General features: G+C 45.4%; 1 protein-coding gene and 1 long non-coding RNA gene across 2 annotated transcripts; both read right to left on the bottom strand.

Annotated features, from left to right (window-relative positions):
• Positions 1 to 855: 855 nt before the first annotated feature.
• LOC109308873 lies at positions 856 to 5,581 on the bottom strand. The gene is made up of 3 exons (XR_002100719.1): positions 3,065 to 5,581; positions 2,660 to 2,696; positions 856 to 2,026 (listed from the first exon to the last, which is right to left on the bottom strand). It is a non-coding gene; the product is annotated as an uncharacterized LOC109308873 (long non-coding RNA).
• Positions 5,582 to 5,897: 316 nt separating this feature from the next.
• Positions 5,898 to 19,743, bottom strand: UBL7 (ubiquitin like 7). Its single transcript, XM_019533317.1, has 10 exons — positions 19,507 to 19,743; positions 16,161 to 16,280; positions 15,513 to 15,595; positions 15,278 to 15,362; positions 14,355 to 14,412; positions 13,392 to 13,525; positions 11,279 to 11,328; positions 7,297 to 7,464; positions 6,937 to 7,059; positions 5,898 to 6,531 (listed from the first exon to the last, which is right to left on the bottom strand). Exons 1-10 carry the CDS (start codon positions 19,688 to 19,690, stop codon positions 6,394 to 6,396), a joined length of 1,143 nt encoding a protein of 380 aa, XP_019388862.1. The 5' UTR covers positions 19,691 to 19,743; the 3' UTR covers positions 5,898 to 6,393.
• Between the last annotated feature and the right edge of the window lie 156 nt (positions 19,744 to 19,899).

Genomic DNA, 19,899 nt, shown 5'->3' with positions numbered 1-19,899 from the left:
GGGGCGTCTTGTATTCAGGGTCATCTTGTATTTGGGTAAATATGATATGTAGTTACCTTTATGTCATGGATACAGGGCTAGCTACACCTGTCTCCTCTTTCTATTCCATGAATACACTCTTTAGCTCTTCCAGGGTGAGAATCCAGTTCTCCCATTCCTAAACTGAACCCTTGTCTACACCCTTGTCTACAATACATCATGGTCCAACAATGCTTACCAGCAGGTCAGACTGGATATGGCGCTTCAGTACTCCCTCTTGTGAGTCTGCAACCACTTGTGTATTTATAGACCAAACAGACCTTTTAAAACACGGTGTTGTTTAATAGTAAGAATAAAACATGCAGAGAAAGATTATTTTAAAACAACAGTCCACATCAGGGGTGCTTAACCCCCAGCCCAAAGGCCAAATCAGGCCGATGGAGCCATGGCATCTGGCCTGCAGGGCTTCCCATGGGTCACAAAATTTGCTGATGGGGGAAAAGGGCAATTAATACTGCTACCAATCCTCTGCTGCCAAATTTCCAAGCCCTGTGGCTAGATCCGAGCTGAAGCACAGTCCTCCTTCCCCCTTCTGCCCCCACACACACAGCGAGATCGAGCCCCCACCACCCTCACCCCACAATCTAGCCCATGGATGGGAACCACTAGTCCAGTTCGCAGGGTGAAGAGGTTGGGCACCACTAGTCTACATGCATGTCTATCTTACCTAAATCTTCCCAACTCTTATTGCAACCTAGACAGGCCAAACTTGTACAGACAATCCAGTAACGTTCAAGCTAAGTCAGTTTTTGTAGGGAGATCAAACTATCCCAACCGCACCCAAAGTGAGTCTTTTTAAACCATTAAAATTCTTTTGATCTTCTGTACAATTAACAGGTTAGTCATTGTCTCTTTAGTGTTTACTGAGGAGACATGTCTTATTCAATTCTTTTCCCCTTGCTATTTATTTTTTCTTGCTATGCTCCGATTCAAGTCAATTAAGGTATGTGTACGGGATGCATTCTTATAACCAAGCCATTGTACACTATTTCTATACTTTATGGGGGGTTTCCATATCAACACACATTTGTAACCTCCTCCTCAAATGAAATTAAGAGTACTTGACGCTACCCATTTTCTAAACAGTCTCTTGTCTTATTGCTTAATTTTTTCCATACCTTGCAATCCACAGCTATTGCACATACCCAGGGTAGGAATGTCCTGCCAAACTTAAACCAGTATCTGACTAATTGCCTTTTGCTTTTCTCTGCACACAGAAAATCCTTTCTATTCGCATAGCTATATCTGGATGGGCAGTTTGCTAAGAGCTACAGTAGCTAAGGGGTGCGATTTCTTTGGAAAGAATCTTAGCAACGTCAGTTCTCCTCAGCCACTGGAGAGGAGAATGGCTGATTTTGCCAGTGACTTTACTTATTTATAACTCATTTGTGAAATGAGTGATAGACAGCTCTGTCTCCCAACAAGGGGTTGCAGTTCTTAAAATACATAGCAATATACACACAATGACTTGAAGGCAGCTCCAAAGTCATTTCGTCCAGTCTCCTGCTCTCGCAAGCAACCACATTGCAAAATTCCATCTAATGATCAGAGTAGATCCATTAAATTAGTTCAGGCCTACCTATTTTCACCCCCTTTTCAATAGCTGGCAGCAGAGTCAGGGAGTAGGCAAGCCATTATTTGCATGTCCCAGATCTAAAAAAAGGTGCTCAAGACAGCCTCACACTGATCTTGAGAGGTATAGAAAAGTTTAAAGCCAACGGCTGAGGAGAAAAAGGAATTGGAAGGGAAATGAGGATTTTCTGAGGCTTTTGTGTCTTCTGGTTTCTGACTACGAATCCCAGAACAAAGGCTTTATTTGCCGCAGCCCTCTTGATTTGCCTGGATATCTGCACCTGCACCAGGGTCCTTCAGGAAACATTCAATGCATGTCTCTATTCCCAAGGAACAGCACCATGTGGCACCAGAGAATTACCCTCGTCTTTGGCAGCATCTTCCGTATGCCAGCTGTGTTGTGCCTTGAAGTGTGCTGGAAGGACACATGAAAACAGCCAATTAACCAGGATGCAGTTTCACTCTGGATAATGCTACAAACGCAGTCTAACTGCTTGTTAGCAACCGTGGTCATGCTATAATAAGACCTGACCAAAGTCTCAGCATAGCAGCTACTACCATCAGAAAAATGTGGCCAGCCATTTACCACTACCCTTCGGCTGGACAGCAAATGAACCTGCAATGTCCAGGGCTTTGAGGCCAAGAGATTCCCTGTGGGGCATTACATTGTTAGAAACGCTGTCCTTTAGATAGAAGGTTTACATCAAGGACCATCCATTATTCACACTGAAATGCACACAAGAATGAAAGAAACTAAGAGGGTCTTGGTGCCTGGTTAACACTCCCATCCCATAAATTATCATCATCCTTCCTTAGACCATGTTCTATCTATCTCCAAGCCAACTGGTAGTGGAACGGCAGGGATCAGAAAACACAGGCTCTTGGCTGGGAGGTAGGAGAGATGCTTTCCCACCCCTGTGACATTCAGCTAGCAAGGCAAACAGACAGCTCAGGAGTTGTCAAGAGCATAACACCTAGCATAACTGACAGCATGCCAACTTAATCCATATGAGTGATTAGAACAGTAACGATAAAGATTCTCACTCACCCAGTCACAGAGCATCAGCACACATGGGTGGCCCCACCTGCAAGGAGCAACCACACACGGAGTTGTTGGGTCATTCCCAGACACTCTCTCCATCCAAGCCAACATGCTCACTTGCTATGCAAGCAGCTCCCTGTAGCTCTGCAACCTGTTTCTTGCATGTACAGCTTCAAACATTGTAAGAGCTGGGCAAGATCAAGAAGCTCGGCCTGAGGACCACCACCTAAGTCACATACAGATATAGGCTTGGATAAATCTCTCCCCTTCCTCCAGCTGAGGAAGAAACATGAGATCAAAAGATGCCTTTGCAAAAGTCTCTAAGTGCTGATTCATGGTCAAGCCCACTACAGGCAAGACAAGAGAGCACGAATGCTAACACAAAAGGGCTCAGAGCTGGAGTGCTCTTACCATGCACATTTATCGATCATGCCAGGCCGGTAGGGAGATGCAGGGCCAGTGGTACTAGAGGTTCCATGGGGACGGCCACCTCCTTCTATGGCAGACTGTAGAAGAAAGGAACAGTCGATTCAGAGGTGCAGGAGAAAGGGGAAGAAAAAAAAAAAAATCTTTCTTCCTTTTGTTAATAATGGCCTTTTCATTTTTATGTGAAGCCAGACTTGAAAGGATGAACTTTTAGGATTTTAGATTTACTGTAGCGAACAACCAAAAAAAGCAAGGCAGCAGGGTGGTTTCTGCATGGCATTCTCACTACTTGAAATAAAGTCATGAGATACCTGGTTGGAGACTGACTGTCTGCCATATGCCACAAGGGACCTCTAGTATTATTACGAAAGAAGAGGAAAGGGTGTTAAGCAAATCAGTGTGGTGACAGGTAGAAGAAAGCTGCCCTGAAAGTGAAGCCTACAAGTGGGGAGGAAGTGCTCTGCTGCTTTCACAGCTGCATTGTTCTCTTTTTGGAACATCATTTCCAAATTTGGCTGCTGGTTGTTACTGCTGGGTGTACTCATTCTTTGGAAAGAGATGTCCCTTGGGATGTTCTGAACCAAAGGGAAATGACTGCTGGATATGACTGCTGGATGACACCACTGTTGTGTCTGGAACCAGGAGACAAAATGGTGCATGACCCAGGGAAGCTGACAAAGGACAAACTCTCAGCTCCACCCTTTCCAAGGGAGCAAGGTTAGCACAGGGCAGCATCAATATTCAGTAACAAAGCATGGGGACCCAGAAATGACAAGAGCTGTGATATCTGGTAACATTATCAGTTGTTTCCAAAGGCATCGTTTCCCTCTGCCTGTCCCTATCATCAATATATGCAAACAGAACACCCTACTTGGCTGATTTACTTTGACACACGACTATAGAAAAAAGCCCTGATATGATGCCAAGAGGTTAACTGAACAGCTGCTACCACTCACTGCATCCCTCTAACTGGATGCACACATTCAAATATCTTCCTAAAAATACCAGACATAGAACACACAAGTCTATGAGCATTTGACTATCAAATGACATAACCTAATGGGAATTAAGTATCCAATTTCTGTGGTGAGGGGGAGGCAATTTAGGCAAAAAAAATTCTAAAAAAATTGTGCTACTTCTTACCCCTTCCTGCAGATGTACATGAACAGGAAATACAGCAAGTATCTCCATCTTCAATGAAGGGTGAGAAATGACACAGTCTGAAAGATTAAAAATGTTGAGAGGAAGAACTGAGAAGAGATCTGATCTGAATGGTAGAACTCAACTAGTATTAAAGGCAAAGGAGATAGCTGAAAGCGTGAAAAATAGTAAAAGCCAGAAAAACAAAGGAGAGATCGGAGAGCAAAAATTACAGCCACCTCATGAATAGAGGAAGATCACATTAAGTTCCTCTCCCTGTTTCTCTGAAGATGTCATCATTAGAATGACTGTAGCCAATTATAGGCTTCTTAATAGAAGAAATATGACGTTACAGATGACAGGGAACCCTGAAAAAGGAAAGAGGAAGCACTGAAGAATATTTCCTTAAAACTTTAAGTTATTTACACACCAGCTACGGAAGGCAAGGTAAAGCGTATGAAGCAGTGAAAACAGCACTGGGAGAGGCAGTCAGACTTCTTGCCAGATCAGCTAGTGTGGGTTCCTATATAATACAGGCCAGAAAAATTGTACCCATTTCAGTAGCAACCAAGAATCAAGTTGTAAGTGCCGACTCCCTTTCAGATGGCCAATTCCGAAATCGTGTGTCAACGTAAGTGGTAGGAAGCCTTCTTCCAAAGATGTTTAACAAACTAGAACGGATTAAAAACCATTGGACATTATGCTGCATGGTAGAGAAGAATCCAACATTTGCCTCTGTATGCTAGCCAGGATGATCTTGATTAATGCTAGTGGAGTGCTCTGAAGATGTGCATTCACCAGGGGGAAAGGGAGGGTATAGCATGGGACTTGGGGGCAGACAACCCATATTGTGTTCTCAGCTCCACTAGAAACTCACGGTAGGACCCTGTATAAAATGTTTAGGCCCACATGTTCAACTTTGGGTGTCTAATCTTGAGACGTATACCTCCAACTGATTCTAAATTACTATGGCAGTCCTTTCAGACTGCAAAATTCAGATCCTAGGCATCTCAAATACGCAACCTACTACAGAAGCCCCTTAGCTTCTGTGCCTAAATTATCTGCTCCATATGATACCTTCTCACTGGGGTATCATGAAGTGCTTTGAGGTTCTCTGACTGAAGATGTGGCTCAGCCAATCCCCTCTTTAATCACATCTTTACTGTCACTCTGTGGTGGCTGGGTACCATTCAGAGACAATAAATAAGACCAAGTTATCATGAATTTCCACAATTCCCCACAGCTAATGGAAAATGGGTGTCCAACAGAAAGAGAATCTTTTGCTTTAGACTTTGCAGAATATTACGGATCTGTCATCAGAGCAGAGTTAACTGGAGCTACATAATATGACTGCCATTCTAATGGTGCTGATGGGGGAAAGAAAACAAGGAAAAAGGGCATGCCCTCAAAATGTTCTGAAGTTGACAATTCGGATGTATGAGAAGATCTTCAAATTTTCAACAACAGTAAAATGAGCAGGACCATATCTGAACACCACATTGAAGACAAACCCTCTCCCATTGACTGGTGACATGGGTTTGATATTGGCTCCATGGAAAGACTACACCATGCAAATCTTAACCACATGTCCTAAAACACCATGGTATATTTGCTCGAAGGCCATCCCTAACCAGGCTAAGTCTGAAATGTACTGGATCACAACTAAACAACAGGCAGATGGAGAGGAACAACTTTATTACACTCAAACACTTCTGAATCACATTGGTAAAATAAAATAGATTGAAGCTTGTAGGTTGGGAGGAACATAACTGCAGGTAGAGGAAGAGTTGGCAGATGCCTCTAGGTGACATCTGAAGCTTAGCAACCTCCCCTGGCTCAGAGGAGGTATTGGCCTGTTCTATTCTGAGATCCGGACACCTCATTTATGGATACTACAAACAAGGGATTCATTGCAGTTGGAAGAGCTGCCCTTAGTGGTCAAATCAGCATTCCTGTCCCATAGCAGTGCAGCAACTTCTCAGTCATAAAGCCACATTCCAACAAAAAAGGAGAAAGACCCACAAACTGCACAGTGCAAAAGAAGAGAGTTCAGTTCTGGTTAAGTGTTTCATAGGGACCAGTCACTGTGCCAGGAATCAGAATCCAGAGACTCGCAGCTGGCCTAACTTCATAGTACTGCTGAAACACACCTTTCTGACCTCTCACAGGAGGTGTTAGGGAGCCCCTCCAGCAAATATGAGTTCCAAGGCAGCCTGGATGTCCCCTCCAGTGGCTTGCAGGGCTCGGAGACTTAGCTCATCATCATGTATGCCCATGTCTCGCAGCTGCTGCAACTGTGGCTGCCACTGACTCTGCAGGAAAAAAAACCAAAAATTTTATGGGGATTTGACAGCATCCAAGAAATCAGAGGGTTCTTCACCCAACCTAATGCCACATAATTTCCCTACTGCATCTGTTGGGCATGGAGGTATACCTTGTTTGGCTATCACCACGGCATCTAAAACACCTCCTGCTGAGAGCTCCCCGTCACCCATTTTTCCTGCCCAACACACTTTAGGTACAACCTCTGCCAACTATCCAGAGCATCTGCATTGTTCCCTATTGCACCACTTACTGGGGGCTTTGCTTAGCTAGGGAGACATCTTTCACCATGCCCTCCTCCAAGTGGAGGTTGCAAGTGAAAAATCCTAGTCCTGCTAAGGTGGAGAATCAGAAGTAGATCAAAGAGCCAAGAACTGAGAAAGAAGGCTACTCACCTGAAGGTTAGGCTGTCCAGAGGCCTGCAAGGCATGTTGTAGGGCTTGGCTGAAGAGGTCATTGGTGATGGGGGTTCCCGATTGGACACTGGAGGACATTGGAGAGGTTCCTGATGAGTGACCCTGGAAGAAAGATCATGCTGCTGTGATCCACCAACAGTTTGAGTGGTAGCTCCACAGCAATGCCTCTTCCAGCCCAAACCACAGCCCCCCTCCCCCTAACATGCAACTCATAGACCCCCAATGGTACAACACAGCACTGGTCCACAGACCTAAGCAGTGACTGGCTATTAAGGATCAGTACCTCCATACAATTTATGCAGGCAAGAGGAGCTCCTAGATGTTGTGCTGTTACCGTACCTGGGTCCCAGGAGTGGGAGTGTGGGAGCTGCTCTCTGGGGTACTGGCCAGGGCCAGTGCTGTAGCTAGTTCGCTCTGTGTGATGGGTCGGGGTCCAGCAGCTCCGGTGTAGCCAAGTGATGCTGGGCGAGACCCTGAAGTGCTGCTGGATGGCGTAGACCTTGTGCTCTGCCACAACAAAAGAAAATCCACCTGTTAGTGTTTGCGTTTCATTGAAACTCAGGTTGTACTTGGGATTCCAGTGACCTGATGCTTGGAGCTGCCCTCAGAAATAGTGGTGCTCAGAAAATGAAGGCCTGATAACATGCCCCCCATCCAACCCTAAATCCTTGATGTCACCAGCCAAACTCTCCCACTAGTGACCAAGGCCATTATAAGGCTATAGGTAGCAAAGTGATACAGTTGCCCCGTCTTAGGCACTGCAGTATTAACCACAAAGAAACAATGCTCCAGAGTCACCTGGGACATCCACTGCTCTCACAAAGGCAGAAGGGACAAAGGAAGTTAGATTGGACAGGGATCTGACAAGGTGACTTTAATCCAACACTTCCAGCTAGGGCATGTGTTAAGCAGAGGGAATGACCATACTTACAGTGGGTCTATCAACAGGTGATGGGTTAAATAATTACCATTTCCAAACAGGTCAGCCTAATGATTCTCTATCACTGACATGATTCAAAGTCACACAGATGGTCTAAAGCACACTTTAAAACTAAACAGCCTCTTCCTCTTCCTCTTTCCAGACTTGCTGTCCCGGGAGCTGCCAAAGCTATTCTAAAACTCTAAGCTGTATCATTAATGTGGCTATGTTCGGACTGCAACCTAAGGATTATCAACAAGGTACCAGACAAATGATTATTGTCCAGTAGAGTTCTCATCCCCCACCTCAGGCCTGAATACTCAGACTATTTCCATCACAAATACCTTGTCCTACTGCAGAGAACCTACAGCACTGCACTGTAGAAGAAACAGATCTCCACAAGCAAGGCAGGTGACTGGGAACCAACTCCTGTTCTTCCCAGCCACATAAAAGTACAGCATAATACCAGCACAGTAGATTCTATTTTATTGCACCCTGATTATGAACAACTTTCCAGCAATACAAAACTTTTGCTATCTATTCAACTGAATTTTGCCTGATTATTTGCAAAGCAACTCTTGGAATATTGCATAAGCCAAAACTAGACAAAAGGAAGCCAAGGACAGGTTAACTGGATATCACAAAGATTAAGCTGAGTAAGGCATCAGTCATATCAGAGCACTCATTCAGCATTCTCTCTAAAAGAAAGGATACTAATTTGTTCCCCAGAGGAAAGTTCAAAGTTATGAAGATCTTGGATGAAAAATTATCCCAGAGATAGCTTAGAGACAGATATTAAGAATAGCAACCAGATGGGTTGAAATAAATCAGCAAGTATGTGACAAATGCAAACCCATCCTGAAAATATCAGACAACAAGCAAGGCTGCAGGCACTGAGACTACTTTGGCACAGTTCTTATTTACAAGTGGAAAAACTAAAGACATTCCCACATCTGGACAAGGGCTAGAAGAACAATTGAAAGATTTCACCTGGCACCTACACTAAGTCCTCACTCCAATGAAAAGATGGCTTTCTTGTTGGAAGGAACACAATAGCATCTCCATTAAAAGGTCACAGGAAAAGCCAGCTGATGACCTAATGCCAAACATTAGCCTGCCAATGTTCTACCCAACATTCTCAGAATATACAAATCCTAAAGACAAGTAACAACATGGAAGAGACCAACATTTACTATAGAGTTCTTCCAGATGCATCACTGGTCTTTAAATCAGATGGCATCAGCATCCATAAAGAGACAAAGGACAGACCAACTGTGCTGGTGGTCTCAAACATGCAGGAACAAATAAGAATTACGTGATGCTGACAAATGTAAAGAACCAAGGTGTTGGAAGAGAAAAAGCAGCTTACCAGTCTTATAAGGCCAACAAAGACTCATAGAAAATTAGGGTTGGAAGGCACCTCAGGAGGTCATCTAGTCCAACCCCCTGCTCAAAGCAAGGCGATTCCCAACTACACTAAAGCCATCACAGATGGCTGGGGTATTTTCCTGGATTGGCTGAGAGATTTCAACCATGACATTAAACAGTAATCCCAGCAGTCTGCAATCTAGGCCCCGAGGCTGGATCCGGCCTGAGAAAAGGTTGAATCATGCCTGAGACAAGTCAGACCTGGCCCCAGGGTAGCATAGAGCACGAGGTGGTACAGAGCTCCACCAAGCCATCCATCCTTTCTGCAGCAACCTCCCCAGCAGCCCTCCCTGCTGATCTTTTCTGCCCACATTTATCATCACTGTGGAGAGGCTGGGTAGCTGCAGCAAGGGAAGTACAGGTAGCTTGATCTCTCCTGGGAGCAGAGATCTGTGGCAGGGAGCTGGGTCCAGCCAGTACCTCTGCTATGCTCTACTCGTTGATAACTGCAGTGCCATCCAGCTGACACTTCTGAAAGACTGAACGATCTACCACTGATTTTCCTGCCCCCTAACACTATAGCAGTTATTTAGCCATAGGACCAAGGAGTCATTGAAAGTCTTAAAATGACATTACCAAAGCTATGTTGTACAGATGATCATCTCAGACTCAGATGCTAATTCAGAGGTGAGTGCCAACAAAATGGGGGGGAGGGGAAACAGAAGGAAGACAACTAACACTTTTAGATGTGGTACATTCAGGGAGGGACGCAAGGGGGGAGGGAGGTATACTGGTGCACATACACCCCCATTTAATTCCCGGTCTATCCAAAGTCTAAAGGCAACTGCCTGGCAAGGGCAGCAGCACTTCAATTAAAGCAGCAGTGAGGGAGTCAATTGATGTAATGGCTCACTATAATTTGCTTGATTCCTTCTAAACTCTTCATTCCACAGGTGCAAAAGACCTCCTTCTGTCTTTAATGATTCCACTACTCAAGTTATCTTTGCTTCTGCAGTGCTGCCGTCTGCTAATATAGCTCCCATTTCACAGTCCTGCAAATCATTTTTTTTTTTTAAGTCTAGCTAAAAACATTAACCGGGGGTTGGGGGAAGGGAATATTAACTCAGGTGAATATTAGTTCAGGTGTGTAAATCACTTTCAATGAGGCATTTGAAGTACTGCCTAGATGCTCAAGAAGGCTTGATTTTGCTTTGTGAATCCGGAAGAGAAGTAGTTTTAAATATAATATCTCTAGGACTAATGAAACAACAGCTTTGGATTTTTTTTTTTTTTACCTAGTCTGTCATGTTTTTACATATAATACATGATATAGACAATTAAAGCACATTCCAGTAAAGTTTTATTTTATTTTGGGGGGGGGGGGAGCCTTCAATTTTAAATTGAATAATATAACTCTAGGCTCCTTCTTATTAGAAAAGCTTCTAGTTTCTTTTTAACTGGAGAAGAATGTATGTTGTGTTATATGATGGATGCACCATACCAGATGCACCCCGCTTTTCAAACTAGATCCACCCCATGGCTACATAGGCTCAAAGCCTGGGAAAATGTGAAAAAAATAATGATCACTCTTTTCATTGGCAGGTTTCGTGCTACAGACAGATACAAGTCAGGGACCAGATGTCACACAAGATGATGTTTCCAGACACAGGCAAACAACAGAGGAAGAATTTACCCAGCATAAATAACTAGGACTGCTAGTGGACACTGACTGAGGAAGATGTATCAATTTAGGAAGATCTCACAGGCATCCTTGACAATAATGATCAATGTGATGATGCTCATCTCAGGGAATTAAGTATGTAAAGTTTTAAAAACATTGCTAATGCATGGAAGAATCTTTTGAAGAGTCTGAGGATTTAGCTGAGAAAAATTAGGAGCTGTTCATAGACAAAGATAACACATTTCTTTTTGTAAGACTATAGTTTTTCTGAGCTTTCTTACATATTGTATTCATCGCTTATTACTGTATTTTTCTTTGTAGTGTGTTTGTTTTTGTTGCCCCGCTACCCTTACCTGATGAAAGTCGTCTTCATCATCAGAGAGACCCTCAAACAGAAAGCCACCTGCCGCAGAAAGAGAATAAATTCAAGTGGAAAAAAACTCTCAAAGCCAGAGATGATTCAAATTCTCAGATTCCATTTCCTCCTACAGCAGAGACTATTAGATTCCTTCCACCCCACCCTTTGCATTCAGATATTTAAAATCAGGCTATTGCATGGTCAGGTGCTACAAATGCCATGTGGTTTCATTTAGGAAAGATACCAGCACTTTATGTCTTCCAAAGATGGCCTGCTCACCCTCCAAGCAGAAGTGTAGTAACCATCATGGGCGAGATGCAATAAAAGACTTAACTGGAACTGAGACACACAAATCCAAAGCTGAGATCCAGAAAAATTCAAGAGTCTTCAATTCTTTTTTTATTCAGTGGCCTACCTTCAACAGGAGGATTGGGATGTGCCCCTAACCCCAGGCAATATCCCAGTGGTTAGGAAACTCTAGGATACAGAATGGGATATTCAGGTTTGGGTTCTCTTAGGCTTTAGAAGGAATTAAACCATAGTCCTTTTACTTCCTATCTGTTATATAATGCCTCACTATTATACAATAGGACATTATATAATGAAGAAAGCACAGATGCTTTCTCCTGCTCCTCCTTTTCATTTAAACATGTTTGAAAAGCAAGAATGCAGCCAGGCTTAGTGTGTCCAAGAATGGCTGCTGGCAGGCTGCAACGCCCAAGTGAATGAAAAACACCCATGTGCAGTACCAGGCTCTGGAGAAATTAGGTTAAGATAGGGGTTCTCAAACCATGGGTCATGACCAACTTAAGAAGGGGTCACAAACTTCCGGGGGGGAGGGGAAGGGGGTACTGCGACAGCACAGGGAAACGCCACACAGCAGCAGTGCTGAGTGATGGATGGCAGAGGCAGCTGTTGTGTGCGAGCTCCCCATCCCCCACTGCTGCCATCCAGTACTTGGGGTTGCAGTAGAACAAAGTTTGAGAACTCCTGGGTTAAGACAGCCCTGTACTTGCTGTTGCTGAACAGCTTGCTCTAGACACCTGCCACCTTGAAGCACAGGTATTTTTGAATCCCAGCCTGAGCTCCCTCGCTCTCCCCATGCTTTGTGCAGGGACGCTGAACTCTGGATTCCATTCCGCAGTCCAGATTCCTCAGCCCTTTATTGCTTCAAACACAACAGGCTAGTAATGCTTTCGAGCACTTGCAAGTGGGAATGAGGAACTATATCTACTGAAACTGCAGCAGGAATGTAGGGAGGCGGAATAACCACAAGCTGGAATTTGGTCAGGACTATGGAGCTAACTCCTACTCTTTCAACAAAGTACCATGGGATTACTTAATCCTCTCACATGGGAAAGAGATTGCATCTCTTGGATGAGACAATAGATACAGTCTTCAGCAGCACCATTTCTGATGAGCCCTGGTTCAGCTCCAATAGGTGGGGAAGAGCGCCACCTCATGGAGGACCAGCACCTCTTTCTGCAGCACCCTCACAGTTCTTTGAAGGGTTCCTATTTACCTAGAGTAGTGACTCTGAACCAGAGGTGTTGTGACACCCTGGTGGGCCTCGAGATCCTTTTATGGGTTCCATGGGGTGCCACACAATGTTAGGACAGTTAGATGTACAAACATGATTCACAAGATAGACCCATAGATTTCAAATAGGAATTCAGTGTTAAAATCATTCTGTGCTGTCGTGGTCATTCCAAGGCCTCTGCAACAGAAGAATTGCTCTAGTATTTCTCTGTGGTCAAAAAATGAGCAAAAACTAAGAGCTGACACTTTCCAAGGGGGGCCTCAAATCTAAAAGGGTTGAGAAAGACTGAAGCTTTTTCTCTAGAGGCAAGATCTACAAAGTAATGCAGGTCAGACATACCCAGAAACCCCTTTACTGCTACCTAATTGGCTGATACAGGCTTTAAGGCATTCACAACTCAGTAGAGGTGCAAATGTCAGTGCTTAATGCATGCAACTATGTGTGCATGTTACTGATTCAATAAGCCAAGCCCAGCCTGGAGAAGGCTCCATGTCTGCCACATCTCCTACATGGTCTGCCATGTCTCTACATATTACCTTATGTCCGAGTTCTTTAGAAGTGAACTCACCTGGCATATCCCTGTAGGAACTGGAGGGCATGCTACGCGAGGAGGTCTCAGGAGCTGGCAGAGGTGTGCTGCCTGCTACCGAGTGTAGAACTAGGATAATGGCATTCACAAGGGCAGGGTGAGTTGGGATTAGCCTAGGAGGAAACACAGAAGTGGCACCTCAGGGCTGCAAGCTGGCACAGCCTACGTGGCTGCTCTCATCACCGGCCTGGCAGGCTGTCCCTCATCACCATCACAGATCTCTGTTCTGGCAGCATGATGATATAACCTGCCTAATCAAACTGGTCAAACAAATACAGAGGCACATTCACAAATCACATGCCAGACTTGACTCAAGGGTCCCTGGATCTAGGGAAGATATCAGGTTTGACAGCCCTAAGGGCTGACTGAAGTCCTTTCTTTACTCATAAATCAAGTCTGGCCCACACTGCCCCCTGTGGACCAGCCTCATACCACAGAACCCATTCTCTAGCAGAAAGAACAATTTCCTCAGCAAAGCCCACCCAATCCTAGCATCTGCTAGTACTGAAAACATGAGGGGCCACTGAGAAACCATTCTGGGGTGGGTTCTTTGATGTGGACATCCTCCCCCTTAGGACTAAATGGCCTCCCCTCTTCCCCTAACAACACTTTCCAATCTATTTCAGCCATACCACTAAGTAACAATTAGATGAACACTTTCAGGCACAGCCAAGCAAGACTGGATTTGAACCTTGGATCTAGCAGTGACCGATTCTCTTCCCACTGCAAAGCCCTTGAATTATTATGACAGACCCCAAGGCATATGTCAGCTCTGTCTTTTCTAGGGCTCCTATAACAAAGAGCTGAGGTTGGAAGATGGGAGGGCAACTGGAGCTGAAGTAACACACAGATACATCCTAAAGAGAAATAATCCGAGTGACAACGCAGACTATGCTCGGTTACACGGTGACTCACACTCAGCCTCTGGCATCCAGAACTTACGTGTCCAGCATATTTGGGTCTGCAAAGACAGAAAAGAGATCCTTGTCCTGCAAGACTCCTGTAAGAAACCAGGAAATGGGCGGAATCAGAAACAGGACACAATAGGGGACAAGCAGTCCAAGGACAAGGTACAAGCAGAAATCACTCAGTTCCTGTTGCCACTTTACATTATGGACAGGAACAGATGACAGAAGCTTCCAGAAGGCATCACTGCTTAATATACCTCCATTAGTGCTTTTTTGTTTTGTTTTGTTTTAAGGCCACTGCCTCCTCTTCATGAGACCCTCTAGCACAAACCCCAGCTGCCAAAATAAACTGTCTCAGTTAACTCCACACAACCATTTCAACATATCAGTGGCTACTGCAAAGCACTGTGACGTCAAAGCTAAATTTCTACCTCTTCAGAGCTGTCCGCACTAAAAGACTCTGGACTGGGAGCGGCAACATCATTTTAGGGTTTCCCACATGGTAATGGTTAGACAATGATCCTGCCTCAAGCAGGGAGTTTCATTAAATAATCTCTGGAGGTCCCTTCCAGCCTTGCTCTTCTATGATTGTATGCTGCTAGCTCACTAGGCCAAGATAAGCCTGCTTTAAACTGCACCTCTGTAGTACTTGGAAGAGCAGGTGCTAAGGAGAATCATTTACTACACACCTCTTCCCCACTGCATCCTTCCTTACGCACCAGCCCTGCTCCTCAAACTCAACATCTTACCAGAAGTTCCCAGTCTAGCTTGGCTACCAACAACAGGAACTGCAGGAGTAAAAATCCAACTTGTGGGCACACATAGATCCCTTCTTCCTTAGAAATGAACACCTGTGGCAACTGACTGTTGCTATCCTTGGAGCATGACTTTTGACTGAAGCAATCTTGGACACATCTACAGCAGCTTTCAGGTCTCTTTGGCCATGTCTGAACTCACCCAAAGCAATAGGGTCACTGCTGAGGCCAGGAGTAGCCACAACGATCTGGTCCAAGGATTCCTTGTTCCCCAGCATCTTGAAGACCTGTCAGTGGAATCAACACAGACAGGCAGATTGGAATTGCAGTAGCTCACCAAAGCTTCTATTCATGTTTTCTGTCTCCCAACTGCCATGCTGCATCCCACACGATAGGCGATGCAAGTCTTTGGATGTGAAGAATTAAACCACACTCACTGCATCTCTGTAAGCAGAACTGCTGTGCAGGGCAGTGTGAAGGACCCGGAACTCTCTCACTGCAGCCACTTTATCCACAGGTTCTGAAGGAAAACCATTCAGAAAGGGGGAAAAATCATATCAATCCAGTTTTCCTTCCAATGCCCTTTGCCTCATTCCTTCCTGAATAGCCAAGAAAGCCAAAACCTGCCTAACAGAGCAGCACAAGGTAGGAGAATCTCAAGACCTTTGTCTTGGATTCCCAACTCTCTAATCTCAGTGGTACCTAGTCTGATGTTCAGTGCAGAAGGCCCCCCAACAAGCAGAAAAAAGGATGGGAAAAAAAAAAAAAAAAAAAAGCATGGATCTGATAGTGATCCCTGAGAATCAGTGAAATAGAGCCCCATTCACTGAGCTGTGATCATAGGGCTCCTTTCACATCAGGCGTCACAAAGTGAAAGCTCCCCTATGTTACCTAGAGTCTAGAGAATTCAGCACAAGACTCCCAGATCAACCCCAAGGGAGTCATCTCTCCTCAGTGACTCCCCTGCAATCCTAGAAAAGAAACTCAAGCAGAAGAACCTGACCTCACTACAACTATGAAGGATACATACCACACACACACATTGAAAAGTTCTGATGGGTTAATCCGGGTGTCCACCCACTCACCTGCTTTCTGATCTGGCTCAGGCCATGACTTGCGTAGAACATGAACTGTGGAGCCTGACTGGATACCATAGAAGTCAAGCGTCTGGTCATCCCTCAGCTTGCGACCACAATAGATCAGATCTGAGCAAGAGATAATAGAACTATAACAGTCTGCTATAACAGTCTGCTCCCATAACAATCAAGCCAGGAGGCCCCTAAGGGACCAAAGACAGTGGATATATGATGAAGTACAGTGGTGTCCTCAGCCCATCACATAATGCAGCACACAAGGATTGGATATTATGAAAATGTTTCTGACTCAGAGTGGTTAAACACTGGAACAGACCACCAAGAGATGTTGTGGAGTCTCTGCCACTGGAAGTTTTTAGCTGCGAGTTAGATAAAATTCTACATGGGATAGTTTAAACATGGATGATCCTGCCTTGAGCAGGGGGTTGGACTAGGTGACATACTGAAGGCCCTTCCAGCCCTACTTTTCTAGGATACTGTGATCTCCATGCAATTCACCTGCCAAATCACAGACATATTTCAAAACAAGAAACCACTTAATGTAGGTTACCGGAAGCCTAGCTGTGCACCCTGCCAGAAAAACACCATTCTATTTGTGGCAAATACAAAACATATGTCATAGCAGAACAGGTCTTTCCCGGCAGTCATTTCAGAAAGACTTGTTACAAACAGGTCCGGAGGACTGGAAAAGGGCCAATGTGGTCCCTATTTTCAAGAAGGGGGGAAGGAGGATCCAAGCAACTACAAGTCAGTCAGTCTCACATCCATCCTTGGTAAAGTCTTTGAAAAAATTAAGGCTCATATATGTGAGAGCCCAGCAGGAAAAATTATGCTGAGGGGAAACCAGCATGGGTTCACAGCAGGTAGATCATGCCTGACTAAACTAGTCTCTTTTTACGACCAGGTTACAAAACACCTAGACTCAGGAGTAGGGGTGGATATCGTTTACTTAGACTTCAGGAAGGCCTTTCATACGGTATCCCACCCCACACTGGTGAACAAATTAAGAGGCTGTGACTTGGAAGATTACACAGTCCAGTGGGTAGCGAATTGGCTAGAGGGTTGTACCCAGAGTGGTGGTGGATGGGTCAGTATCGACCTGGAAGGAAGTGGGTAGCGGGGTCCTGCAGAGCTCAGTCCTTGAACTGATACTCTTCAATATCTTCATCAGCGACTTGGACGAGGGAGTGAAGTGTACTCTGTGTCCAAGTTTGCGGATGATACAAAACTATGGGGAGAAGTGGACACACCGGAGGGCAGGGAACAACTACAGGCAGACCTGAACAGGTTGGACAAATGGGCAGAACTATAGAATGCAACTTAACAAGGAGAAATGCAAAGTGCTGCACCTAGGGAGGAAAAATGTCCCGCACACCTACTGCTCAGCAGCACAGAAGCGGAAAGGGATCTAGTGGATTCCAAGATGAACATGAGTTGTCAGTGTGACAAAGTCATCAAAGCTAACTGCACTTTATCATGCATCAGCAGATTCATGACAAACAGAACCAAGGAGGTGATACCTTCTCTCTGTCGGGCACTGGTCAGACCGCAGTTGAAGTGTGGCACCCAAAACTGGACGCAGTACTCCAAGAGGGATGTGGATAACCTGGAAAGGGCCCAGAGAAAGGCCACTTGTACAGTTAAGGGCTTGCAGACCAAGCCCTACGAGGACAGACTAGGGCACCTGGACCTCTTCAGCCTCCGCAAGAGAAGGTTGAGACGTGATCTTGTGGCTGCCTATAAATTCATCATGGGCATGCAGAAGGGAACTGGTGAGGCTCCTGTCACCAAGGTGCCTCTGGGGGTCACAAGAAATAATTGCCATAAGCTAGCAGAGAGCAGATTTAGACTGGACATTAGGAAGGACTCCTTCACAGTTAGAGTGGCCAAAATCTGGAATGGGCTCTCAAGGGAGGTGGTGCTCTCCCCAAACCTGAGGGTCTTCAAGAGGAGGTTAGATAGGCATCTGGCTGGGGTCATCTGAACCCAGCACCTTCCTGCCTATGCAGGGGGTCAGACTCGATGATCTATTGAGGTCCCTTCCGACCCTAACATCTATCAATCTATGAACATGCCTAGAAAATAAAGAAGACTGAAGTCCTAATTATGATTCACACTTGCATGGTGCCTTTTCAGCACAATACTGTACATAGAATCTCAGATTTATGGAGTCTGAAGGGCCCCCAAAGGTCACTTGGTCCAAACACCTGTGGAAATGCAGGAAGGTCGCTCCTGAATCATCCTTGACCAATGGTTATTGGGCCGCCTCTTGAAAACCTGCACTGAAGGCGATTTTACCACTTCCCTGGACTATCTACTTCATTGCTTCACTGCTCAACTAGTCAGGAAGTTTCCCCACCCCTTCCGCTCCAAGATCCAAGATCCATTTCTGAGACCTAGTGTTCATCTGCTTTGCTGCAAGTTGAAATCACTGCTTTACATTCTGCTCTCTGCAGCCACGGAGAAGAGTTGTTTTTTCCTCTTTGCGACAGCCTTTCAGATACCTGAAGAGTATCATCACATCCCCTTGTGACCTGCCTTTTCTCCAATCTAAACAGGCCTGGTTTTCTCAATCTCTCCTCACACAGCCTGCCTTCTGAACCATTTATCTATCATTTGTTATGCCCACCTCTGGACCCCCCCTTATCTTCTCCACATCCTTCTTAAAATACAAAGCGCAAAACTGTAAACAATATTCTAGGTGAGGCCTAATCAGTGCCGAGCAGAGTGAGACTATTACCTCTCTTGCTTCATACCTAATACACCTGTTAATGCAGCCCCAAACTGCATCTATTTTTCCAGTATTGCCAACTCTCATGATTTTTTTACTTTAAAGTCTATGCTTTGGGAATGTAAAAAACTTAACTTTTTGTTTTTATCAATATAAATATGAAAGGAGCTACATTTTTTCACATCCCCAAAGCACAGATTTTAAGAACAAAGCCAAAAATCATGAGAGTTGGCAACACTGCTTTTCTGTGACTGCATGACACTGCTAACTTACCTTGAGCCATCCACCAAATATTATATCCTTCTCAGCTGTGCTGTCACCCAGCTAATTATCCCCATATTATATTTGTGTGTCTGATTATCCCTCCCTAGGTACAGCACCTTCCATTTGTCTGTACTGAGCTTTATCCAGCTGCCCAACCTTTCCATCCAAATCCTGTTCTTAGGCTGCCAACATTTTGGAGGACTTCTCAGAAGGACGGCAGGGTCCTACTGAAACACGGGGAGGAACAGAGCAGCTGAGAAACAGCTGGTACCAACTTCAAGCACTTCAGCTGAAAGGGCCCCGTGTAAAACTGACCGTGCCCCCAGCACTGCCAGGACTCACCGATGAGCTCGGGGTCTGGGACAGACTCTTGCAGCTTCCCGGTGATCAGCTGCTTCAGGTAGGAAATGCTGCACCCACCCAGTGGGCACTCGCCCAGTTCTGCCTCCGGGAGCCGCAGGATGGACTTGGGGGCCAAGGGCTGGTCCGCCAGCTTCACCGCGATGTGCCACTCGGGCAGGGACATGGCTCCGCGCCTATGAGCCCGATCCCAGTCCCGATCTCGAGCGCCAGCAAATGCTGCAGAGGGGACGAAGGACGCCAGTGAGACTTGCTCCCGCCACGACAGAGGCGACACCCGGAGCCCTCGGCCCTGCCCCGGTCGGCGCGGGGGGATATTTCGGTGTCCGGGGGCCAACCCCTTTGGGAGGTCTGACAAAATTACCCTCGCGCCCG

This window comes from Crocodylus porosus, unplaced genomic scaffold (assembly GCF_001723895.1).
Source record: "Crocodylus porosus isolate Cpor-Errol unplaced genomic scaffold, CroPor_comp1, whole genome shotgun sequence".
Taxonomy (NCBI): Eukaryota; Metazoa; Chordata; order Crocodylia; family Crocodylidae; genus Crocodylus; species Crocodylus porosus.
This window is presented reverse-complemented; position numbering and strand designations above follow the sequence as displayed.

Excerpts from the sequence above, each read along its gene's own strand:
- UBL7 (XM_019533317.1), bottom strand. The coding sequence starts at position 19,690 with ATGTCCCTGCCCGAGTGGCACATCGCGGTGAAGCTGGCGGACCAGCCC. Across the intron at positions 15,363-15,512 it reads GTTCTGCTTACAGAGATGCA|GTCTTCAAGATGCTGGGGAA; the intron begins GTGAGTGTGGTT and ends TTCCACTGACAG. Across the intron at positions 6,532-6,936 it reads CTGGACAGCCTAACCTTCAG|AGTCAGTGGCAGCCACAGTT; the intron begins GTGAGTAGCCTT and ends TTTTTCCTGCAG.